The sequence below is a fragment of the Vombatus ursinus genome, unplaced genomic scaffold, assembly GCF_900497805.2.
Source record: "Vombatus ursinus unplaced genomic scaffold, bare-nosed wombat genome assembly UNPS02009173.1, whole genome shotgun sequence".
Lineage (NCBI taxonomy): Eukaryota > Metazoa > Chordata > Mammalia > Diprotodontia > Vombatidae > Vombatus > Vombatus ursinus.
The window spans coordinates 7,239,761-7,265,569 of NW_020948951.1; the positions used below are offsets into that span (position 1 = coordinate 7,239,761).

Below are 25,809 nucleotides of genomic sequence, written 5' to 3' on the forward strand. Positions count from 1 at the left end.
CAAGGCCTCCCGCAAAGGGGGCACCTGCATGCATACCTGGGTGTCTGGGGGGTGGGGAACAGGCCCCTAAAAGAGCCAGCAAAGAGTGCTGAGTCAAGAGGGGCCTGAGAATGGGTGGAAGGGTCCTTAGAAAACAGGCACCAGAGCTGCAAGGGCCCTTAAAACACCTGGTATAGACTGTTAGGGCAGTAGGTGCCTGAGAACCTGGACTATCACAGCTGGAAGAGCCCTTGGAACAAAGAACACAGAATGTCAGAGCTAGAAGGGAGCTATGGGATCATCTGGTCCAAAGCCTTTCTTTTTAAACCAGTTTTACCAATCAGGAAACTGAGGCACAGAGGAGGAGAATGACTTGCCCAGGATTATACAGTGGGTCAGGAGTAGGGTTTTTCATTTTCTGACTCGTGCAGTGGGAGAAGAACCTCGGGCTGAAAAATCAAGAGGCCTGGATTCTGGCCTCCAACATCTATGTCTGATTCTTTCAGCCAGGGCTCCAGTTTTCTCCCCACTCACTCAGCTTTAGGGAGACAGGAGTTTGGACCCTTAAGGCCCTCAGTCCTCAACCCGGGCCTGAAATGACCACCATGTGGGCCCAGCCAGGTGTGTTTCTCTTTAATGGGAGGATGAGGGTGGGAGGGAAGAGAAGTAGAATGAATCCAGCCCTAGCCCACCCTTCCATGCCCTAATTCTGGACTCCCAGTCTAGTGTTAAGGCCCAAAGCAGCATTTGTTGTGAGAAGAGGTAACTGAAGGGAGGGGACTGCCCCTTCCAGGGCTCAGAGGCTGCTGTGGGCTTCACATCACCTTCAGATGGGGGTTGGGGGGAGGGGTGGGGAAGAGCAGGGTAGCCAGCAAGTTCACTCTCTGAGGTCATGGCCCAACAACACCCTGAGGCTCAGGGCAGAGGTTGGCCCTCCTCAAGCCCGAGGGGGTCAGGATGGGCAGGAGCAGCAGCCTGGGGCAGCACAGGCTAGGTAAGGCTGGCATTGGAGCTGCTGGTGGCGCTGTTCCGCTTCTGCAGGCACTGCACCGAGCTGGGCACCTGAAGGCCGGAGGACACCTGGAAGCTTCCACACCACACCTGAAGGGGTCACAGGAAGAGAATGAGAGAGGAGCCCAGGGTGGAGCTGCAGAGGGAACTGGGGTGGTGTCAGAGAAGGAGAGGGGCTGAGTGGGTGGAGAAGCTCAGAGTGGGGGACAGGTGAAGCCGGGGAAGGGCTCAAAGTAATTAGAAAGGGATCTAACTGATCACAGGGGATGTGGGAATAAGAGATCACCGGGCAGGGAGGCAGCAAGAGAGCTAGAGGGATGATGGGGCAGAGGGAGCTCGGGAGGAGAAATGGAAAAAGTCCAAAGGGGATCAGGGGTCAAACGGACACACTGAGCACAGACTACACAGGTTGGGAACCCTATTCCCCTCACCATGAAGGCCGGCAACAGTGGCTGGCTGAATTTGGCCTTGAAAGTGTGAAGCAGCTGCTTGGTTCGGGCATTGTAGAAGGACAGGACCCCTGCAGGCAGACAGACAGATGGGTCAGACAGAAGGAGAGGTGGACAGCAGGACGGGGAGGCCAAAAGAGGGAGGGGGCTGAGGAAGAAGGACCACATTTGGGGGAGGGGGAGGGAGGTGGGACAACAGACCCAACAGAAGGAGGATGGGCCAGGAAGGCCCCCCACCTTTGTGGAAGTCGCAGTGGACCCCAATGCAGTCCGGCAGCGGCACATCCAGCGTCCGGGCCTTGTTATTATGCTTGGCTGTGAAGCTGACCTGCAGCCAGTTGTTCAGGTGCAGGCACCAGGAGGCCGGCGTCTTGCCCAGCTGGTCAAATCGGCCCAGGCTGCGGTAGGCAACACCTACTGCAAAGGCCTTGCTGTCTCGGTCATAGCGTACCTCCCAGTAATGCTCACCACCATCAATGAGGGTGTCTCCTAAGGAACAAGGGAGGGAGGACAGGATGAGCTCGTCCAGAGCCTCGGGTCTCCTACTCCTCCTTCAGCCCCATCTGCAAGCCTCTGGAGTCCTGCCCAACACCACCCTCCCACACACAGCTCTCCCACCCATAAGGTCCCAAGCCCCCATCTCACTCCCTCCAGGACCCACTTGAGAGCCTTAGAGGGGAGGCAGAGGGTCCTGCTCCTGGTCCCTCAGTTTCCCTGGTCACATGCTCCTCTCCCTCTGCCCCCCTCCCTCCAGCCCCACGGCGCCTCCATCTTACCCAGCACGGTGTAGGACTCAGCTGTGAATCGGTCCCGGCCTCCCCTCCCGGAGGGCATCCTCTTGGGAGACTGGGCACATCTGTGAGAATTAGGCAGGCTCGGGTGAAGGGGCTGCTCTTCCTCTCCCACCTCCAGGAAGCCTTCTTTGACCAATCCCTCCATTCATCTCTAGTCCAACTGGGCATCCACCCAGATAGAGGCACTTACGACCACCTTTGTTAATAATACTATCCTCTAAAAATATGTTTAATAGGAATGTATATGTATAGCCTATATCAGATGGTGCATCGTCTTGGGGAGGGTGGTGGGGAGGAAGGGGGAAAAAATTTTAAACTCAAAAGCATATGGAAGCGATTATTGATAAATAAAAATGAATTAATAAAAAAATTTTAAAAATAATACTATCCTCTATAAAGATCAAGCATGACTCAAATTAAGAAATATGGGAAGACATCCCCATCCCACCCCTTCATGGAAGTGGGGGGTCCACAGGTGTTGCCCAATGCATATGTTTTTGTTTTTTCAAATGCAATGATCAGTTGTGCTGATTTTTTTCCTCTTCTTTTTCTCCCCCTCCCCCCCTTTTTTTTTTTGGCCTGTAAAATACTATTAATTATATGGGATGGCTCTCTGAGAGAGGAGGGAGGGGATACTGGGGAAAACTATGATGATGTAAAACATGAAAGACATCGATAAAAACTTATTTTTAAAATGCTACTCTCTAACATTCAGTAACACTCACACTACTAACAATGCTGCTAAATACTGCTAACCCTCAACATTTCAGTGGACCTGTGACCTCAGTTAGGTGGGTACTCATCCCTCCAGTGCTACAGATTGATCACAATCCATCCATGCCTTCTTAGGCCCTTGTCCATTATCTTCCATAAATCCTCCACAAGGAAAGGGTCCACCTAACATGCTGGGACCCCATTCAGATTTCATGAGACAAAGTGAGTACCAATGTGGGTACCACAGGCCACTGTTGTGTTATGCCTCACTCTCACTCCGTGACTGGCCTACCTCCTTTTCTGACCATGAAGGTCTTTGATGACATCTTTTATGCCATGAGAGGTTGTTCATCAGTAATATACTCTGGTCTATTTATGCCCACTATATGCTCTCCATTGGCCTTTGTGGGAATGGCAACTTTAATTCTTTAGACTGTGCTAGTCCATAAACTTGAAGCCAAGGAGCATCAATGGAAGAACCATGGTGTTAAAAAATAGATGGGCCTTTGCTTCAGGGAGAAGCTTGGGGTCATTAGAAACCCTGCGCAATTTCTTGAAGCAATAAAGTCCACACTCCAATTCCGGGCCCAGTTATTTGTCCTTCTGCAATGTCTGTCCAAGACAAAAGGCACAACTCTATGTGTAACCCATTCAAAAGCATGTGCTAGACTGGACAACAGGTATTTATCCACTTGGTTTTTCCTGTATGGATAGTTAAACCAGACTCTTATAAGGGAGGGGAACAAGTATTAAGTGCCAACTGTGTGCCAGGCACTATGCTAAGCACTTTACATAGATATCATTTGATACACAATCACCCTCGAGTAACTGTCTGTCTCCTATAGGAGCTCTTCAGTGTTCCAGGATTTAATGCAATCAGCACAACATCATTCATAAACATAAAAGGACCTCACCACCTGTAGGGAATCCCTTTTCCATTTGGACTCTGCTGGACATCCTCCATGATAGTAGTAAACACCTTTGCTGAGCAGACAGATATCCAGGCTTTGTATGATAGTAATAATCAGAGGATTGATTATCTCTGTTATGATTTTTAGGGACTCTTGTATGGTTTTGACATATACAGAGGAGACACGTTGTTGGAGGGCAGCGTTGAAGGTGTAACTTCCTTGAAGCTAGGGACCATTCAAGCGTTTGTCTTTTCATCCCCAGCATAGTGTTTGGCACAATAGGAGGCACTTCAATTCTTGGTGAACTGAGTTGAAGGTGCCATTTTGTGCTACTAAATCACATTTTTTAAATAGGCAATACACAATAAACACAGCAGGATCTTGTAGTCTCTGTATCTTTCAGTTGATTTCATGACTATAAAGATGGAGTATGCTATGGAGTATCATTTATGAAAGCTTGCCTGTTCCCTTCATCAAGGGTGCCTTGATTGATGCATGTGTAGTTTATTTTTTTATTTTTATTTTTGTTTTTGGTCAGGCAATTGGGGTTAAGTGACTTGCCCAAGGTCACACAGCTAGTACGTGTCAAGTGTTTGGTCTGAGGCCAGATTTGAACTCAGGTCCTCCTGACTTCAGGGCCAGTGCTCTACCCACTGTGCCACCTAGCTGCCCCTGATATCCTATTTTTACAAATGTCCTTACAAAGACATTTTTCAACAATAGGCAGGTAGTAGAAGAATTATAATGTTCAGTTTTATAGATAAGGAAACCAAGGTCTAGAGAAGTCAAGTAAGGTAGTATAAACCATAAATGTCAGTCAGGATTCAAACTTAGGTCTCCTGAATTGAAGACCAGTGCTCCCTCTGCCTCTCAGGCTCCAACTCATTTTATAATTGAGGAAACTGAGCTAAACAGGGTTAAGTGACTTGCCCAGGATCACACAGCTGGTGTCTGAGGCCAGATTTGAATTCATGAAGATGAGTCTTCCTGACTCTAGGCCCAGCACTCTATCCACTGTGCCACCTAACCACCCCAAGCCTGGGGCACACTCCTCTATTAGAAATAGTGATTTGAACCTAAAAATTGTTCCCCTAGACCAGCAATGCTTAGCAAGACATATATAAATCTAGACGAGTACCCCCACTAAGAAGAGAACAGAGAAGCTGGCCTCATGGTCCCTCATCTTCCCCTCCAGATAAGAATCATAGTCTTCCTGGGAGTTAAGTGGGAAAGATTTCAGTGATATCCATCCATGCCTCCCCACTGAATTAGAAAACGCACATGAACATACATACGTGGGCAACACAATATTCTAGCATCCAGTTCCCAGTTTTTGGTATGAATAGCTTATTCAAATAGGTCAGGTTCAAACTGTTTTAATGACATGCCACATCCCATGTTTAGACTTTCTTCTAATTTAGTACATATTTTGACCTTTGAAGCTAGGTGGCACAGTGGATAGAGCACTAGGCCTGGAATTGGGAAGACCTGAGTTCAAATTTGACCTCAGATGTTTACTAGCCGTGTGACCCTGGGCAAGTCACTTAACTCTCTCTGCCTCAGTTTCTTTATCTGTAAAATGGGGAATATCTGTAAAATGTGTTAAAAAAATCAAACAGCACCTACCTCCAAGAGTTGTCATGAGGATCAAAATGAGATAATAATTGTAAAGCATTTAGCACAATGCCTGGCACATGGTAAACGCTATATAAATGTTAGCTACTATTAACAAGTCAATTGTCCATAGAGATCTGATTTGGAAATGACTCCCACATGGTAACCAATTGTTTTCTCTCAGTTAAGATTGAGTTGATTTCATTTTGGGTTAAAATTTCCAGTGCTCTCCATGATTAATGCCTCCCGAATGTCGTCCTGAAGAAATTATGTATAATATAGATGTATGAGGCTCCAATGTGGTCTAGAAGCCTTTGGCTTCTTTTGTGTATTTAATTTTGAGCCATATTTCCCAGAATGGTTTTCACCACCCTCCCTTACACCCACTTCTGCACTGGGGCCACTAAGTATTAAAACACACATTATTTTAATTTGGAGGATCTTGTCAAGTTTGGGATTTTTTTGGTAGAATTCCTCTTCCTCCCTATTCTTTTCAGATGTTGAAATTATTCTGATGGTGGTCTTTTTGCAGATGTTCATCATAAACACCGTAATACAAGATGATCAAGTGTCCTGTGAAATGATGCTTCTCGTGGCTTTTGGAATCACAATAACACTAACTCTTTTGCTTCTTCAGGTGGTGAGGTGGAACAAGGGATAGTGTGCTGGGCTTGGAGGCAAGAAGACCTGGGTTTTAATCCTGACTCAGACACTTATGAGCTTTGTGCTCCTGGGCAAGTCAGTTAACCTCTCTCCGCCTCAGTTTCCCCATCTGTAAATGGGAATAATAACTCACCTCACAGGGCTGTCAAGGATAAATTGTCAAGGATAAATTGAGATAGGACATGCGAAATGCTTTGTAAACCTTTAAGTGCTATTATTATTGCTTCAAGGATAACCTTGGGAGATATCCTTCAATTTGGCTTCAACTTTCTTTCTTCCTTATGGTTTGGCTTATAGTGAACACGCCAATTTGACATAACTAATTTTCACCAGTGGTAGTGTCAACCCATAGAACACTGGACAAGGATCTCAAACTCAGAGTGTTAATAATTAATGTTTGTAGATTCTTCACACCCTCTCCCACCTATTTCTGTCACTGTCTCTGTGGAAGCACAAGGGGGCGGTAGAGGACCAAGGGTCATTGGGAAATTTTTCTTAGGTAGATTGCCTTGGCCAATCTAGGCCTTGGTCAGCCGACAGGCGGTGAGCTTCTTGGTTGCTGAGTGAAACTGGCCCTCAGAAAGCAGACTCAGTCTGACACCAGAACCCTACCTAAAGTCTTTCCAGTTTCGTAGAAGCTGTTGGAGTTGACACTTTACTAGCACAGTCTTCAAAAACCCAGGGTCACCTTCATGCAACAATGAGGTTTGTTGCAAGTTTTCCAGGCATTCACCTTATATTCTGACCCTTCCAAACTGGAAGCTTCCCAAAGGCAGGGCTGGGTCAGTCCCTTAGACCTTGAGACTCTGGGGAGAGGGGAGGGATTACCTGGCTGGGGAGTTGACAGGAGAGGCAGTCCGACCTTTGCTGTCTTTCTCTCGAGCCTTGATGTCCTGAACTTTCCCTCCCATGGCATCCCATTCCACTGATAATTCTTCCACCCGCAAGTTCTGGTGGCATGTCGTGGCATCCAATCGGAACATGAAAGCTGTCAAAAGGCAAAGTCAGGTCATCCTGGGGCAGTCCCAACCCCCTACCTGGAGCTCCACAATAACCCAGAGCCAGAGACACTACCCCCTTTAGCCAAAGAGCAGCAGGCCAGCAATGGTGCTGAGAACTCACGATCTTCAAGTCACTGAAGAGGAGAGGAGGGTGAGCACAGGAAGGATAGATGTTCTGAGCCTGTTGGCTCATCTGTTAAATGGATCAGTAATATTTGCACTAAAACATTACAGAAATGTAAGTTATTATACTATATACCAAGGATCACTAGAGGGAATGGACTTAAGCTACAGTGGGAAGCAGTGAAGTTAGATCCCTTCCTGGGGTGCTAGTTGGCCACTGGTCACTGCCTCCTCATAGTGAAACCTATTTCTTTTTTAAAAATTATTTAATTTATTTTTAGTTTTCAACAATCACTTTCATAAGCTTCTGAGTTTTAAATTTTCTCCCCCCTCTCCCCAAGACGGAATGTAATCTGATATAGGCTCTACATATACATTCCTATTAAACATATTTTCACATTAGTCATGCTGTAAAGAAGAATTCGAACCAATAGGAGGAACCACAAGAAAGAAGAAACAAAACAGAAGAAAAAAAAAGAGCAAATAGTATGCTTTGATCTGCATTCAAACTCCATAGTTCTTTCTTTGGATGTGGATAGCATTTTCCATCATGAGACTTTAGGAGATGTCTTAGATCCTTGCATTGCTGAGAAGGGCTAAGTCTATCAAAGTTAGTCATCACACAACATGGCTGTTACTGTATACAATGTTCTCCTGGTTCTGCTCACTTCACTCACCATCAGTCCATACAAGTCTTTCCAGGTTTTTCTGAAGTCTGCCTGCTCATCATTTCTTCTAGCACAATAGTATTCCATTACATTCATATACCACAACCTGTTCATCCATTCCCCACCTGATGGGCATCCCCTCAATTTCCAATTCTTTGCCACCACAAAAAGAGATGCTATAAATATTTTTGGACATGTGGGTCCTTTTCCCATTTGTATGATCTCTTTGGGACACAGCCCTAGAAGTGCTATTGCTGGGTTAAAGGCTATGCACATTTTTATAGCCCTTTGGGCACAGAAACCTGTCTATTTTTAAAGGCAGGTGTGACCCTTCCTGGGGCAAATCTTCCCAGGAAGATGGAACTGATTGACTCCAAGGCTGCTCTTAGAACTGGGAGTCTAGAGCTCTTAAGGAAGGTTCGAAGGAGGGGAAAGAGAAGAACAGGAAGGGAGTCACTTACCTGTGGTTTCCAGTGTGACAGGTTCTGAGAACTCTCCAGCCACTGCCTTGTTGCATGCTCTTACTCGAAAGTTCATGTATTTCATGTCAAACTTCAGACCTAAAAGGAAGCCACAGATACCTCACAATAATGATTATACTTTTCTGGTGAGAAACAAAACTGCACTACCCTGAGGTATATACTCATTCTCTAAGTAACAATACTAATGCTGGGTAAAACTACAACTACTAATAGCACTACTGCTCTTCACACTGAGTAACACCCAAAGTGTTAAGAATACTGAGTTGTTTTCTTTCCTTCCTTTTTTCCTTCATTCTTTCCTTCCTTCCTTTGTCCTTCCTTCCTCCCTTCCTTTCTCTCCTCCTTTCTCTTCCTTCCTTTTCCTTCCTTCCTTTTTCTTTCTTCTTTCTCTTCCTTCTTTTTCTTTCTTCTTTCTCTTCCTTTCCCTCTCTTCCTTTTTCTTTCTTCCCTTTTCTTTCCTTCCTTTTCCTTTCTCTCTTCTTTTTCTTCCTTCCTTCCTTTCCTTCTTTCTTTTTCTTCTTTCCTTCTTTCTCTCCTTCTTCTCTCTTTCCCTTCCTCCCTCCCTTCCTTCCTTTCTTTCTTTTCTTCCTCCTGCTGCTGCTGCTCCTACTAACCCTAATGCTGAGTAACACTGAGGCCAGTAGACGTTATATAACGGAAAGGCCGCTGGAAGTGGATTCAGATGACCTGAGTTTATATCTAAGCTCTCTACCAATTATTAGACTTTGGGCAAATATTCAACCTCTCCACATCTCAGTTTTTTCATCTGCAAAATGAAGGTGCTGGACTAGATCAGTGGTTCCCAAAGTTTTTTTTTTTCCATTAACCTTATTCATCAACAATAACAAAGTGTTGTGAACTCCCAGGGTAATTGAATATACCACTTACATGATTCTTTTATTCATTAAGTGATTATAATAACTACAAAGATAACTTTTGTCCAAAAAGTTTCAAATTAAAACTTACCTTATATAATTATAAAATATAAAATTTCATTCTACTTATAATTATGAAAATTCTAAAAGATATAAAAGTATAAAACTCTACAAAATAATTATGTATATTTTAGATGTGACATTCTTTCAGAATTAAAAGAATTACTTCTCCAGCAAGACCTCATAAGATTACCATCATCTGCATGCAGTAACATGATTGCACAGTTATTTTCTGCTTAAATTGTCATGAAATATTTTGAGTGGGAAGCCCTTGGACCATCACGGTGAACAATCGCTAAACTGGAACAACAGGACTAGACAATCTCTGAGTTACCTTCCAACTCTAAAATGTTATGATCTTACAAACAATGAGGACACTTAATAATAAATAACCCTAAAATTCCAAGTACTGATACTGGATAACCCTAAAATAACAATCCTAACCCTGGTAGAATGGCATCAATTACTTCCCTTAGCATGAAGTCATACTAAAACAACTAACACTATGAAGTGACATTATACTACTGAAAACTAGGCCTGGACCAACGCGAAAGGAACCTCCCAGTGAGGAAGCTCCCTTACTGATGCAGGTCAGCACTTTCTCTGCAGTTTACAAACTTAGAGGGTTGTCCAGACCCCTGGGAAACGCAATGACTTGGCCAGCCTCAGAGAGTCAGCGTTGTCAGAGGTAGGACGTCCCCAGCCCTTCCTGGCTGTAAGGCCAGCCTGGCACCAATTCTTACCATGGCCAACTGCTCTACTTGTTCAAGTGATCTCATTCCATCGTGTCTCCTCCAAAAGACTGACCCTTGTATTGTTATCCCCATTCTATCACTTATTTTCACTCTCTCCTTCTCTACTAGCTCATTCCCTACGACATACAAACATGTCTCCCTTATTCTAAAAAAAACCCAAAAAACAAAAACCCTCAACTTGATCCTGCTCACTATTGTTCTATATCTCTTTGGTCCTTTGTAGCTAAACTCCTTGAAAAGGCTGTCTACAATAGGTGACTCTACCTTCTCTCCTCTCATTCTTTCCTTAACCTCTTACAATGGGGCTTCAGACCTTATCATTCCACCAAAACTCCTCTCTCCAAATTACTAAGGATCTCAAATCCAACAGCCTTTTCTCAATCCTCATTCTCCTTGGCCTTTCTGCAGCCTTTGACACTGTTGATCACTCTCTCCTTAATACTCATTTCTCTCTAGGTTTTCGGGGCACCACCTTCTCCTGGCTTTCCTCCTATTCATCTGACCTCTCCTCTGTCTTCTCTGCTGGATCCTCTTCCAGATCATCACCTCTAGCCAGAGGTGTCCCTCAGGGTTCTGGTCCTGGGCCTTCTTCTCTTCTCCCTATATACTACTTCATTTGATCTCATCAGCTTCCATGATTCCCATCTTACCCCAGTCTCTCTGCTGATTTCCAATGCCTCTCAGACATCTTAAGCTAAGTCCAAAACCGAACTGATTATCTGTCCCCCTACACCCTCCCCTCCTGCCTTCCTTGTTACTGTAGAAGGCATCACCTTCCTCCCAGTCCCTCAGCATCACAACCTAGGAGTCATCCTGGATTCCCCACGGTCTCTCACGCCACCACACTGAAGGCCTGTTGATTTCACCTTTGCCACATCTCCCCTCTATGCTCCCTTCTCTCTGCTGCCACTACCATCCCTTTGGTGCAGGCCCTCATCACCTCGCACCTGGATGATTGCAGTAGCCCAAGGTGAGTCTCCCTGCTGACTCAAGTCTCTCCTCAAATCCAACCTCCATTCAGACACTAAAGTGATCAAGTCAAGACCCCCTCCTCACTAAACTCTAGTGGCTTCCCACTGCCTGCAGGATCAAATACAAAATGCTCTATTTGACATTCAGATCCCTTCCGACCTAGCCCCTTCTACTTTCCCAGTCTTCTACACCTTCCTGCCTACCTCATACTCTTCGATCCAGCGACACTGCCCTCCTGGCTGTTCCATGAACGAGATACTCCATCTCTCTTCTCTGGGCATTCTCTCTGACTGTTCCCCACTCCTGGACCACCTTCCTTCCTCCACTCCACTGACCTCCCTTGCTTCCTTAAAGTTCCAATTAAAATCCCACCTTCTACAGGAAGCCTTCCCCAACCCCTCTTAAGTCCAATGTTTTCCCCCTGTTAATTATTTCCTATTTATCCTGTAGAAAGTGCCAGGCCTGCAATCAGGAAGGCCTGAGTTCAAATCCAGCCTCAGACACTTACTAGCTGTGTGACCCTGGGCAAGTCACTTAACCCTGCTTGCCTCAGTTTCCTCCTCTGTAAAATGAGCTGGAGAAGGAAATGGCAAACCACTCCAGTATCTTTGCCAAGAAAACCCCAAATGGGGTCACAAATAGTCAGAATAAACTGAAATGGCTGAACAAATTTACCCTGTACATAGCTTGCTTTGTATATACTTATTTACATGTTGTCTCCCCGATTAGATTGTAAGCTCCTTGAGGGTAGGGACTGGTTTTTTTCTATTTTTTTTGTATCTCTAGTGCTTAGCACAGTGACTAGCACATAGTAGGTGCTTAATAAATGTACACTGATTGATTACGTTATATAGCCTTAACACTGTCAAGTACTATTACCACATGGAGGTGGCACAGTAGATAGAGCACTGAAAGAGCCTCACTTACCAGATGTGTAACCTTGGGCAAATTACCTTCTGTTTGCCTCAGTTTCCTCATATGTCAAATGGGGATAATAACAGCACCTACCTCCCAGGGTAGTTGTGAGATTAAAATGAGGTATTTGTCAAATGTCTGCAAACTTTAAAGCGCCACATAAATGTTATTATTATGATAACTTCTATTAATTTTGTACTACTCAGTATTATTATTACTACTACTGCTACTGTAAATATTAAGTATTATCCCCTGCTTAAAATAATATTACTACTAATTAGTATTTCCAGAAAGCAATAATACTTAGTATGAAGAGTTCTAGAGTTCAAAGAATGTCAGAGCCAGAAGAGCCTTTAGTGATCAGTTAGTCCAATGCTCTTATTTTGCAGATGGGAAAACTGAGGCCCAGAGAGAGGAAAAGATTTGTAGCAAGAATGGTAGATTCCCCTGACCTCCATCCCAGTGGCATAGAGAATTGGATTCTGTTCTGACCTATGGGAGATGGAAATCATCCACTCACCAGACAGCGTGTACTCAGTCTGCCTGATGCCCTCAATCACCATCCAGGGCTGGTCTTCCTTGAGCCGAGGCGGGCCCTCAAAGTTGGTGCGCCGATATTCTAGCACGTAGTGGTCAATCTTGCTGTCTTCATCTGGCATCCGCCACACCAGCGTCACACAGTTATCTGCCACCAGGGACTCTGCGAGGTCAATCTCTGGGGCACTAGGCACTGGAGAGGAGAGGGGGTGTCAGGGGTCAACCTCCCCATAGAGCTTGTAGCCTGGCACCTGCCAGCTGAGAAGTTTGGCCTTTTCCGGTTTTTACCATTTACTCCAGTCCCCCCCCGCCTTCCATAGACCCCAGGCTATATGCTAGTCCCCAAGACCACACCTCACCTGGTAGGAACTTTAGGGCCTGCAAGAGACGCCGCTCCTGGGCAAAGTCCACCATGAGGTGGCTCATGTTGTCGCTGACCTTCGCTTTCAAGGAGAGCCGGAATGCTGGGGCCATGGTCACACTGCAGGGGGGAGGGTCTGGGATCATCTGGAGGGTCCGGCATCCCAGGACCCACCAGGAATTCGATCCCCTCCAGGGAATCCTGTCCTCCCTTGGAGTTGGAAACCTTGAATTTTAGTCAGAGGACCTAACTAGAGTCTGAGCCTGGTTGCTGACTTTTGGTGTGATTTTGAGCAACGCAATTAACCTCACAGTGATTCCATTTTCTTCACTGTAAAACAAAGGCCTTTCAATAAGTGATGCTCAGGTCCCTTCCAAATTCTAAATCCTTTGGGTCCCACTAAACTCCCACCTCTCCTCTAGACTGAGACTGGCCTGGAGGTTGGGGGTGAGGGGTCTTTCTTGAGATACCCAATTGCAGGGGGGTAGGTTGAACATCTTCCAGTGGGCAGATCTACTAAGAGCAGGGCAAGCTTACCTGTCCTTTATCTGTTTGGCAGCCTGGAAAAAGGAAGGAGAAGGTGAGAGTCACACTTTCTGAGCAGGATGAGTCTTCAGAGATCACCTCATCCATCCATCCAACCCTTCATTTTATAGAGGGGAAACTGAGGCCCAGAGAAGAGATGGAATTTACCCAATGTGACACAGTAAGTTAGACTAGAAGTTTCCTTAGCAGGAAAGATGCTGAAGCGCAGGCTTCCTGTTTCCCTGCCCAGGGCTCTTTCCACTAGAAAGGTGGGGAGGGAGAAAAGGAGAGAAGAAGAGGGAAGAGACGGGGGAAATTCATAGGCTTTAAAGCTGAAAGCAAAGTTAGAGATCATCGAGTCCAACCCATTTGTTTTACAAATAACGAAACTGAGGCCCAGAGAAATCATGTGACTTGCCCAAAGCCACCTGGTTAGTAAGTAGCAGAGACAGGATTCAAACCCAAGACTTCAAATTCAGCCCTCTTTGCCCTACTCTAAAAATACATGGTATTTTATACCCTTTACCCAATAATACACAAATAAGACCCTTTAACTTTTATGTGAATTATTTGTGTCTATGTCTTATCCCTCCAATCCAGAATGGTAAGGTCATGAAGTCATAAGCTGCTCCTTTAAGGCCCAGCTCAGGCCTACTCATCTTCATCTTCTTCTTCTTCTTCTTCATGGGCCTTCCCTGATGTCCCCTCCCCCTCTCTGAGGTCCCCAGGCCTCAGCTTGACCTCTCTTGGGACTATGCTGCATGGCCATGAGTGACGTTACACTACAGTCTGCAAAGAGGTAAAAGAAATAACGCACAAAGGCAGGGGACAGGTGTGTTGTGAGGGAGAGCAGGTGGCAACAATTAAGGAAATTAGAAGAAAAATCAGAATGAATGAGGAAATAATGTATGAGCAGGGAAATAGAGACGGGCGCCACAGTGATAGCTAGAGATGACAGGCTCCATGTGCAATCTCAGGAGAATCAGGGAAGGTTCCCAGCACCATTGGGGGGACCCCTTCCACTAAGCCTATGGGAGACCCTGGACAATAATGGCACAGGATAGAGAGGCATGCATGGGTTGTGATCTGCACTGGCAGAGGCCAGTCAGATCCCAGATCCACGTGAGCAGGATCTAAATCATGTTATCATTTGTATCATAGTTATGTGGTGGGGGGGAGGGCGTTGAGGCCTTGTTTTTCATCTATGTATCCATAGCACTGGGTACAGGGCCCTGCATATAGCAGACACTTTAAAAATGTTTGACTCAATCCAACAAGCATTTATTAAGTGCCTACTGTATACAGCACATGTTGTTAGGTGCTAAGAGATACAAAAATGTATAAAACTCCCTCATGGAGATCACAGGGGAGCATAGAAGGAAGAAAGAATTTTCTTGGTGTTATTTTTTGTGTTCACTTATTTATGTTCCTGTTGTATTCTCCAGTAGAGTTTACGCCCTTGGAGGACAGAAGATGATTTTGCCTTTGTCTCCCTGGCATCTGGTGAATAGTAAGAGCTGATTAAGTGCTTGTTGGAGGAATCGAAGAAAATAACAATCCCAATGTCTAAATGTTTTATAAAGAGCTTTCCTCAGAATAGTGCCATGGGGACAATAGATACTGTTACTCCCATTTTACAGATGAGGAAATGGAGGGGATGTGATGTACTCAGTTACCCAGGTAGGAAGTTCCAGCACCAGGCCTCAGATCCGGGCCTTCCAACTCCAGGGCCCCTTTCCCTAACTCTAGCTGACAAAGGGAACAGGGTCTGGTAGGAGGTTCTGCACAGCTTCAATCTCTGGACTGAAGTCACAGATGTGACCTCATCCATCTCAGAAAGGGCCGAATAAAAAGGGCCGAAAGGGATCTCAGAGGCCTTCTAGTTCAACACCATCATTTTACAGTCGTCTCCCAATTCTCCCAGGGTCTTCAAACCTGCCTCCTGGAGCCACCAACGCAGGGATTACTTCTATTCAATATATTTGTATGTTTTATGAATGCTGGGAGGCCCGGGTATGAATCCTAGCTCAGATAGTCTGGTTGTGTGAACTTGCCTTAGTCACGTCCCCCCTTTAAGCCTCAGTTTCTTTACGTCTAAATTGGGAACGGTAACTTATACCCCCTATATCTCAAGTTGAGAGGAAAGCTTTTAAAATGCCAAGGAAAGGCAATGATTAAATACTTGCCCATGTATGCAAGGCAGCTAGGTGGTACAGTGGATAGAGAGCTGGGCCTGGAGTCAGGAAGACTCATCTTCATGAATTCAAATCTAGCCTTGGATCCTCACTAACTATGTGACCCTGGGCAAGTCACTTAACTCAGTTTGCCCCAGCTTCCTCATCTGCAAAATGAACCGGAGAAGGAAACAGCAAACCACTCCAGTACCTCTGCCAAGAAAACCCCAAATGGGGTCATAGAGAGTCAGACCAGACTGAAATAACTCCACAATAACCATGGATATAAAGCCCTTTGCAAACCTGAAAGCACTTTCTTAAAGTCAGTTGCTGCTGTCATTGTTTTCATCATTGTTACTGCCTGGTCCCTAGCCTTCTTGTCGGGCCGCCCCACCCACCAACACTCTCCCCATCTAACTGCAATCGCCGGGTCCCAAACCTGTGGGAAATCCTGGTTGTCTGCTCCCTGCAGCGTCTGGTTGGCCGTTTCCAGAAGTTCCTCGGAGCTTTCCAGAGCTTTGGTGCAGGCTGCCAGCTGGTTCTGAGGGGAAGAGATGGGGCAGGAGAGGCGATGTCAGTCAGGAAAACCCTGCTGCGTTCCCATGCTCAGGGCCAGGCTCTGTGCTGGGTGATGAGGAGCCACAGAGATGGAGAGGGGGCCAAGCAAAGGGACTTCACAGCTTTGGGGTCCACCGAGCAGGACAGCCAGGAAGACAGGGGAGCAGAGGAAGCTTTTCTTTAAGGTTTTGCTCAAGGGCCCAAAGGTAGTCCTTTCTGAGGCCCCCAGCTGTGAATGCCTTGCTCCCCAAATTCTCTCATACTCATTTTTTTTTGCATTTCTTTACACATATATTATCCCCACCCTGACAAGACTGTATATTCCGCAAAGGCAAGGATGATTCCACTTTCATCTTCGTATGCCCAGCTTTGTACGCACAGTACCAGGCACATAGTAGGTATTTAACAAATGTTCATTGATTGAAGGCCTTCAGAAATAAAGTGAACCGATTTCTACATTTTACAGATAAGGAAACTGAGGCCTGCAGAGGTTAATTTGCCCAGGTCACACAGTAAGTGGCAGAGCCAAGATTCACAGAATCACAAAATCTCAGTGGTGTGCGGTACTTCAGAGGTCACTGTGTTCAGTCCATAGCTGAAAAGAAATCCTGTCCTCAGAGGTCTCTGAAAAGTAGTCATCCACAATCCATGAGAAGACCACCATGAAGGGGGCCTTTTCCCAAGCTAGCACCTTGTACCTGGGACACATTATTAGGATATTTCCTTATATAAAGCTTAATTCTGCCTCTCTGCAACCCGCCCCACGGATCTTTGTTCTAGACTGCCACCGTTCTCCCCCTTCCCCCATCACTCCAGGGCCAAGCAGAATAAATTTAGTCTCTCTTCTAAGTGACAGCACTCCCATACCTGAAGAAAGCTATCCTTTATCTTGCCTTCTTTAGGGTAAACATCCCAAGTTCCTTCATCTGATCCTTCCATTGCTTAGGGGGGATTTTAATTCCCTTCACTATCAGAGTCAGCTTCCTCTAAATTCACTCTAGCTTATTAGTTCCCCCAGACTAAACATAATTCTCCAAACAGGGTCTGAGCAGAGCATAGGATAGTGAGACTATCACCTCCCTTACTCTGGATGCTATGTCTGGTTAATACAACTCAGGATGACATCAGGTTTCTCTGATTGCCATTTATATTGAACTTGGGGTCCACTAGAACCCTTAAATCTTTTTCAGATAAACTTTTCAAAAGACACCTCCCCTATATTGTGCTTGTACAGTTGATTTTCTTACTAAATGAAAGACTTTACATTCATCATTTCAGATTTGGCACATCATTCTGCCCTTTGAGGTCTTGACTCTGTCATCAACTTGTTAGCTATCTGTCCCACCTTTACAGGTCATCTGCAAATTTGGTAAGCACATCATCTGTGCCTATTTATTTGAACTCAAGTCCTCAGACTATGCCCAATGCTATTTATATTACACTGTGCTGCTTGAGCTGGACCTTAAAGGATGGGTAGAATTTGGAGATGGAGCCAGGAAGGACACTAGACACAATTAACACATCATAAAGCCACAGAGGAGTAATGGGTGGCTGCTGCAGAGAAAGATTTCAGCTCAATATAAGGAAAAAATTCTAACAATTAGAGCATCCCAAGAGAAGAGTGGACTCTTTCAGGAGGGGGCAGTTCTAGAAGTCTGTTATTATGGGTCTGAATGCTGTAGAGGTGACTCCTGGTACAGGTCAGATAGGATAACGTCTCAGGTCCCTTCCAGCTAACAGAGCCTTGCGATTGAACTGGGCCTTAAAAGGAGAGAGAAGAACTGAAGGTGGTAAAGTCAAGTTTTCTTTATAGGATCATAAATTTAAAGCTGGAGGAGACTTTACAGGTCATCTATTTCACTCACACCCATTTTACAGATGAGGAAACTGAGGACCAGAGGGAAGAAGTAATTTTTTCAAGGTCACCCAAGAAATAAGTGGCAAAGCTGAGATTCAAACCCAGGCCCGTCCAACTCCAAACCCAGGATTCTTTCCATTATAGGTATACTGACTGTTCAGGGGAAAGAGAAAAAAAGGAAAGAGAAAAGCCAGACCAGGCTAGAAGGAAAAGGGAGCAAGGGAAAGAGAAGGCTAAAAAAGGGAGATGGGGGAAGGGTATAAAGGGCTGCAAATGCCAGGCTGCTGACATTGGACTCCCATTGTCAGCAGGAAGAGCTTCCTAAGCAGGGGGAAAATGTCAGCAGAGCTGCTCATTAGGCAAGATAATCTAGTAGCTTGACATGGGGCACTGAGGGAGGTGGGAAAGCTCCATGGAAGAGGTACTGCTTCAGTTCAGGTTTAAAGGAAGGGTAGAATTCAGATGGGGAAAGACTAGAGAAGAAATAGATTAGAACAAGGCTGAGACCCAAAGTCAAGAGAGGTCTGTACTGCAGTCCCACCTCTGCATTTTGATGGCTCTGTGAACGTGGGCAAGTCCCTTCATTTCTCCAAGCCTCAGTTTCCTCTTCTGTGAAATAAGATAATAATACCTGTAATCACTTATCTCACATGGTTGTTGTGAGGACCAAATGAGAATGTAGGTAAGGTTAGCTCCAGATTAGTGTAAACAATGAATCCTCTGAAGTAGACGCATTATTCAAAATCTGCATTGCATATTTCCATTGGGCTTGAGATGGCAACTCAAGAATACGGGTTAAATTGATTTCAGGACCACAGGCTGGAATCAATGACTAATTTTACATAATTATAATTTCAAATAGTATGAATTAGAATAAAGAGGATTCCTCATTTGCATTAATCTGGACCTAGCTATAAAACTAACATTCAAATGGTATATAAATAACAGTTATTATCACTAGAATGCTGGTAGAAATGATCCAAACTAGTGGCAGATGAAGTTTAGCCTCAGATGGAATCCTAGGAGCAGAAGTTTGGAGTTGGAAAAGACCTTGTAGGGCAGTTAGGCCAACTGCCTCATTTTAGAGATGAAGAAACAGGCTCAGAAAGGAAAAGTGACTTGTTTAAGGTCACACACTGCCCCAGAGAAGGAAAAAAGGCTTCTAAGGGGGAGAGACATTTTCAAAGGTCTATTGGAAGGAAAGGACTAGGGCTGGATTAGGGAGCCCAGTAAAGCCTCCCAGAGTCTCTTCAAACCTTGTACCCTCTTTTCTTAGGTCTGGGAAGCTTTCAGAAAGAGCAGACTCACCTGGAGCTCATAGATTCGGCTAGCTCGGTCTTGTTTGATCTTCATCAACATGCCCTCCTTCAGCTCATCCAGCAGGGAGAACAGTGACTGGAACTCGACCTCCAAGTCCTCTTGGACCTTGTTGGAGTTGGCCTAACAGAGGAATGTTTAGAATCTTAGATCAGTAAATATCAGAGCTGAAGGGCCCTTAGAACATAGCCCATAGGATGGATGAATGTGGCCTTCTAGGTCCTTGGGTTCGGCCTTTTGACTGAGTTCAAGTTTTATGGAACAAATCCTTTTATTAAGGGGATTTGGTCTGTGAAGTTTGGATTCAGTCAAAGAGCTGAACTTGAGGACCTAGAGGGCCACATGTAGCTTTGAGGCTGAAGGCTCCCCATGCCGACATAGACCATGAGCTGAGAGGGCCTTAGAACATAGACCAGAGAATGAATGTTAGAGCTGGGAGGATGCTTAGAGCACAGAATGTCAAAGCTGGGAGGAACCTTAGAACATAGAAAGTGGGATCTGGGAAAGACTCTAGAACATAGAATTTCAACTGTTCCCAGGTGGCTGACCCATCCCCCACCTGCCTTTTCCCCAATCTCCTCCTACCTCCACATTCAGCAGCATCTGTTTCAGAGCATAGATGAAGTTCTGTATCTCTTCATTCTTCACTGCCAGAGTTGTGACGATCTTCTTCAGCGCCTCCTGTGCCAACACCCAAGACACAATGTCCCATCCTCACCTGCAGTCTCTCTAATCTTTCCCAGACCAGATGGCCCCCAATGTCCTCTAGGACCTCCATGCTCCAAGACCCAGGGGTTCAAGGAAGGCACAAGAATTTGTGGGAACTGGCCTTAGCTGGGAAGGAGCCTGGATGGGGATGATAGCAGGGGTGAAGAGAGGAGCCAGAGGAAGGAACAGCTTAGAAAGGCAATAGACTGGGTGTGTGTGAAAGGGGGGACGACTAGGGTGAAGAGAGGAATAGCTGGGACTAAGTGAGGGTAAGGGAGAAAGGGAGTAGCCCGGGGGCTGACAACCTGTATAAGGGACTAATCCCCAGGCTGAGGGAGCCCCCTCCCCTCCCAGTCCAGCTTCTAGGCTGCAGCAGCAATGCGGGAACTCAGCATGGTGGGCGGGACTGGGGCTGCCCCAACTCTGCTCCAGGCCAGGTGGCAGGGGCACCTTTAGGTCCATTCCTAGAAGGGGCTCCTCCCCACCAGCCCTCATGGACCCTTGCCGGCTATTGTCGGCCCCGCAACCTCACATCCCATGCCGGACTCCAGGCCCGCCTGAGCCAGGGAGGGGCCAGAGAGTAAACTGCTGCAGCACCTGGTGCAGGGCGCGCCCCGCCCCGTCTTCCATCTCCACCCCCACCCTCACCCTCACCCCGGCCCTGGCTCCTACCTTCTGATCCCCCATGGCGCCCGGTCCAGGATGCTTGCAGGAGCCCCGGTGCGCCCCGCGCAGCCGCAGCCGCAGCCGCCGCCGCGCGCCCCTAGGCACAAAGGTGCCCAGGACCCATCGCCCAGCCTGGGACTTCGGTCCTCTCCCAGCCCCAGCCTCGCCGCTCCATCACCGCCTCTACGGCGCAGGCGTATAGGCCGAGGCATCTTGGGAAATGTAGTCCAGGGCTGGGGAGGGGACCCAGGCTCATGGAAGGGTAAGGGAATTTAGAACCAGAATGTAAAATGTCAGAGCAAGGAGGGGTCCTGGAACCGAATGTCAGAGCTGGGAAGGAACTTAGAATATAGGACACAATCTGACACCAACCTACCTTTCTGGATTTATTTCGTCTTATTCCTCTGCTTTCACTCTACATTCCATCATTCTGGCCTGACTTGATCATTCCTAAACTAGATGTCCCTTCCTTCTTTCTCTGAAAAGGCTCTCACCTATGCCTGGGATGCCCTTCCTACTCAGTTTCACACCTTAGGATCCTTAGTTTCCTTCAAAGTTCACTTCAGATGCCATTTCCTCTGTTAAACCTTACCTGACTTCTCCCACTACCTCCATCATACTCTTCCCAGTTACTACTGCCCTCTCCCTTCTCAGATTACCTCCTATGTCATTATCCTACCCGCTGCATTCTCCCAGTAGAATGTAGGTAAGGTTCTTGAGATCAGGTTCTATTTTGATTCTGTCTTTATATTCCCAGCAATATGACCTTGATGGTTTTTTGTTCGTTTTTGTTTTTTAAGTTGAATTCAACAGGACATGGAATTTCAGACCTGGAAGGACCTAGACATAGGTGATCAAAGCTGGAAAGGTCCTTAGAACATAGAACCCAGACCATCAGAGCTAGAAGGGTTCTTAGAATGTTGGTGCTGGGAAGGATTTTAAGACATAGAATGTCAGAACTCAGTGGGTTCTTAGAGATCAAAGGATAGTAGATCATAGATTTAGAGCTGGAAGGGAGTTTAGAGATCATCTAGTGGGGGAGGTGAGACGGTTTTCAGAATGTAGTGGGGATGACTTCCTTTCAGGGCATCTGAGGCATCAAAGCTATTTTCCTAATAATACTAAGATGTTTTTATTTCTAAATGGATATGGATAGATGTAGCCCACATCAACAAAAGCTATTTGAGGGAGGGCATCCTCAAAAATTTTTAAGAGATTTAAAAAATTTTGAGAACTGCTGATCTAGTTCAGCTTCCTTGTTTTGCAGATGGGAGAAACAAGGAGGAAGGCAAGAGACACCCTACCAGCTATTAGGCGTCCAGAGTCCTAGTGAAGGTCATTTTTAGTGGTCTTTTGCTGCTCCTCATACATGACATGACACTCCCCATTTCTTTGCCTTTGCATAGGCATCCTCTCCTTAACACTGCCTGCTAGAATTCCTAGCTTCCTTCAAAACTCAGCTCAAGTTCCACCTTTTTTCCTAGGCCTCCCCGGCAACACTCACTATTGCCATATTTAAGTTGGGTTTTTTTGGTTTGTTTTGATTTGTTTTACAGTCATGTCCAACTCTTCATGACCCCAGTTGGAGTTTTCTTGCCAACGATACTGGAGTGGTTTGCCATTTTCTTCTCCAGCTCATTTTACAGATGAAGAAACTGAGGCAAACAGGATTAAGTGACTTGCCCAGGATCACACAACTGAGGCTGTATTTGAGCTCTGATCTTCATAACTCCAGTCCCTGAGTTCTATCCACTGTGCCACCTAGCTGCTCTGTCTTACATTTAATTTGTATTTTTCAGTAGGTCAGTCATGTCTAACTCTTCATGACCCTGTGGACCATACTGTTCATGACGTTTTCCTGGCAAAGATACTGGAGGGGTGCAGTGGATTTAGGCAGACAAAGGTTAAATGACTTGCTAAGTTAAGTCACACAGTTAGTAAGTGTCTGATGCCAGAAACAGGTCTTCCTGATTCTAGGCCCAGGGAACTATCCACTGAGCCACCTAGCTGCCTCCTATTTAATTTGTATATATTTTGTATATATTTATGTTTGTATTCATGTTGTTTCCTCTGATACAACGTACAGGCAGAGACTGTTTCTTTTTTGTCTTTGCATTCATAACACAGAGTTTGGTACATAATAAGTTCTTGATCAATACTTGTTGGTTGATTTGACTAATTGATTGATTAAAGTATTGAAGGGCAGTTCTCCTGACCTTCCCAAATCTACAGCCATTGTCTCTTACACGTTGGCTCAAAGCAAGTCACTCACTCCTACCTCAGTTTCCCCATTTATACAATGAGAGAGTTGGATTGGTTGATATTGAAGGAAGTTTTTACTTCTGACCAATGTTTAAAGATTCATCTAATTTCAAAAATGGATCTTAAATGATTTTTATTTTGGTTTTACATTGTATAGATTTCCCCCTGCATCTTTCCTACCACCACCACCACCAGAGTTATCCCTTATAACAAAGATTTTTAAAGAGTTTGAAGAGAAAGAAAAGTAGTAAAACAACTGAATACATAGAAAAAAAAATCTGATGTTATATGCAATGTTCCATACCCAACATCGATCCCTCTCTCAATCTCTTCAAATGAGGAGGGAGGCATCTTCTTTGGGGTCAAGATAGTTCTTCTTTATCCTTTCCAAAACATTAATCTTTCCATTGTTTATGGTGATTGTTTAATCCATTGACATTTTTATGATTGCTGTTTTCCTTACTCTGCTTACTTCACTTTGCTTCACATAAGTCTTTCCGTGCTTCTTTGTATACATCATCAATAATCAATCAATAAACATTTGCTAACCACCGAGGACAAGCTTGGGGTTGTATTAAGTGATAAAAGATAGACAGTTCCTGCCCTCAAGGAGTTTACAATCTAGTGGGGAAAGATAACACAGAAAAAGGAAACTGAAAAGGGTGGGGGGAAGTAGAAAACTCAGAAAAGTCCTAAAGTAGTCCATCTAGGTAAGAAATGAGATGCTCTGAGCTGAGTTCCCTCCTTAAATGGAGGTTTGGGGGTTCATGGCTCCACTCTCTTTAATCAGAGGGAAGGAGAGTATTGATGAGAGAGTACCAAGGCTGATGGGATCATGTTTGCTGTTGTCTTTTGTCAGCTTTACAAATTTGCTGAGTGTGAGGCTCAGAGTTGTTTTGATTTTCATCAATCTTATTATTAATGATTTGGAACGTTCTATCATGTGGTATTAATAGCTCACAATTCTTCCTTTAAAAACTATTCATATCATACAAATGGGAAAAGGATCCACACGTACAAAAACATTTATAGCAGCTCTTTTTGTGGTGGCAAAGAATTGGAAATTGAGGGGATGCCTATCAATTGGGGAATGGCTGAACAAGTTGTGGTATATGAATGTAATGGTATACTATTGTGCTATAAGAAATGATGAACAGCTCTAAATCACTACTGATTAGAGAAAGACAAATCAAAACAACTCTGAAGTACCACATCACACCTATTAGATTGGCCAAGATGATAAAACAAGAAAATGATAAATGTCGGAGAAGATGTGGGAAAATTGGAACACTAATGCATTGTTGGTGGAGTTGTGAAATGATCCAACTATTTTGGAGAGCAATTTGGAACTATGCCCAAAGGGCTATAAAAATGTGCATACCCTTCAACCCAGTAATAGCACTTCTAGGGCTATATCCCAAAGAGATCACACAAATGGGAAAAGGACCTACATGTACAAAAATATTCATAAAAGCTCTTTTTGTGGTGGCAAAGAATTGGAAATTGAGAGGATGCCCATCAATTGGGGAATGGCTGAGCAAGTTGTGGTATATGAATGTAATGGAATCCTATTGTGCTATAAGAAATGATGAACAGGCTGACTTCAGAAAAACCTGGAAAGACTTGTATAGTCTGATGCTGAGTGAAGTGAGCAGAACCAAGAGAACGTTGTACACAATAACAGCCATGTTGTACAATAACTGACTTTGATAGACTTAGCCCTTCTCAGCAATGCCAGGATCTAAGCCATCTCCAAAAGTCTCATGATGGAAAATGCTATCCACATCCAGAGAAAGAACTACGGAGTTTGAATCCAGATTGAAGCATACTATTTGCTATTTTTTTTTCTTCTGTTTTGTTTTGTTTCCTCTTTCTGGTGGTTCCTCCTATTGGTTCTAATTCTTCCTTATAACATGACTAATGTGAAAATATGTTTAATAGGAATGTATATGTAGAGCCTATAGCAGATTGCATGCTGTCTTGGGGAGGGAGATGGGGATGGAGGGAGAGAAAAATTTAAAACTCCAAAGCTTATGGAAGTGATTGTTGATAATTCAAAATAAATTAATTTTAAAAAACTATTCATATCTCCTGACTACTTCCCTATTGGGGAATAGCTTTTGGTTGTATATGTTTCTGGTAGTCATCTATGTATCTTGGATATCAAACCTTTATCAGAGATATTTGATATAGAGATTTCCACCCCCCACCTCATCCACTCTTTCCTTTCTTATTCTAGATGCATTATTTTTGTTTCTATGAAAGCATTTCAATTTCACATAATCAAAATTACCTGTTTTATATTTTGTAATCACTTCTATACCTGTTTTGGTTAAGAATTCATCTTCTACCCATAGATGTAAAAGTAAATGACATGCTTCTCTTCTAATTGAATTTATAGTGGAATATGGTGTAAAATATTAGACTAAGCCTAATTTCTGTCAATCTTATTTCCAGTTTTTGCCCAGTTACCAGATAGAGTCCTTCTAACTTATAGGGCATTAGGAAGAGACCTGGATATGGAGTCAAAATATCTGAATTTGAATCTGTCAGAATTCCTGTAAATAAGGTGAATTTTATTGTGCGTAAAGTGGATTTTTTTGTTATTCTTTCTTAGAGTTTTCTTCCTAGGATCCATATCCATAACAATTTCTACTTCCCAGGTGTTAGATATGAGTTCTCACGATCATAGTTCAAAACAGTTTCTACAACGCTTGTGCAGTAGATATAGGGATGAAGTGATGTAAAATTGTGAGGCTATTGCTGGCGATATGCCTTCTTTGTCTGTTGCCCTATAAAGCAAGTGGGTACCGGTCAGTGACTGGGGACCCCCATAGGGATGAATGTGTAGGCTGAA

General features: G+C 44.7%; 1 protein-coding gene across 1 annotated transcript; it reads right to left on the reverse strand.

Annotated features, from left to right (window-relative positions):
• Nucleotides 1-39: 39 nt before the first annotated feature.
• On the reverse strand, nt 40-20,754 carry FSD1 (fibronectin type III and SPRY domain containing 1). The gene is made up of 13 exons (XM_027851266.1): nt 20,697-20,754; nt 19,902-19,997; nt 19,308-19,439; nt 16,023-16,124; nt 13,422-13,444; nt 12,883-13,004; nt 12,507-12,716; nt 8,389-8,487; nt 6,964-7,123; nt 2,216-2,295; nt 1,677-1,928; nt 1,422-1,510; nt 40-1,080 (listed from the first exon to the last, which is right to left on the reverse strand). Exons 1-13 carry the CDS (start codon nt 20,709-20,711, stop codon nt 970-972), a joined length of 1,491 nt encoding a protein of 496 aa, XP_027707067.1. The 5' UTR covers nt 20,712-20,754; the 3' UTR covers nt 40-969.
• Nucleotides 20,755-25,809: the final 5,055 nt, after the last annotated feature.

What these genes read in the sequence shown, in the direction of transcription:
- FSD1 (XM_027851266.1), bottom strand. An exon ending in GCCAAACAGATAAAGGACAG is followed by an intron (nt 13,005 to 13,421) that starts GTAAGCTTGCCC and finishes TCCCCCCTGCAG; the next exon opens with TGTGACCATGGCCCCAGCAT. An exon ending in CACTGTTGCCGGCCTTCATG is followed by an intron (nt 1,081 to 1,421) that starts GTGAGGGGAATA and finishes TGACCCCTTCAG; the next exon opens with GTGTGGTGTGGAAGCTTCCA.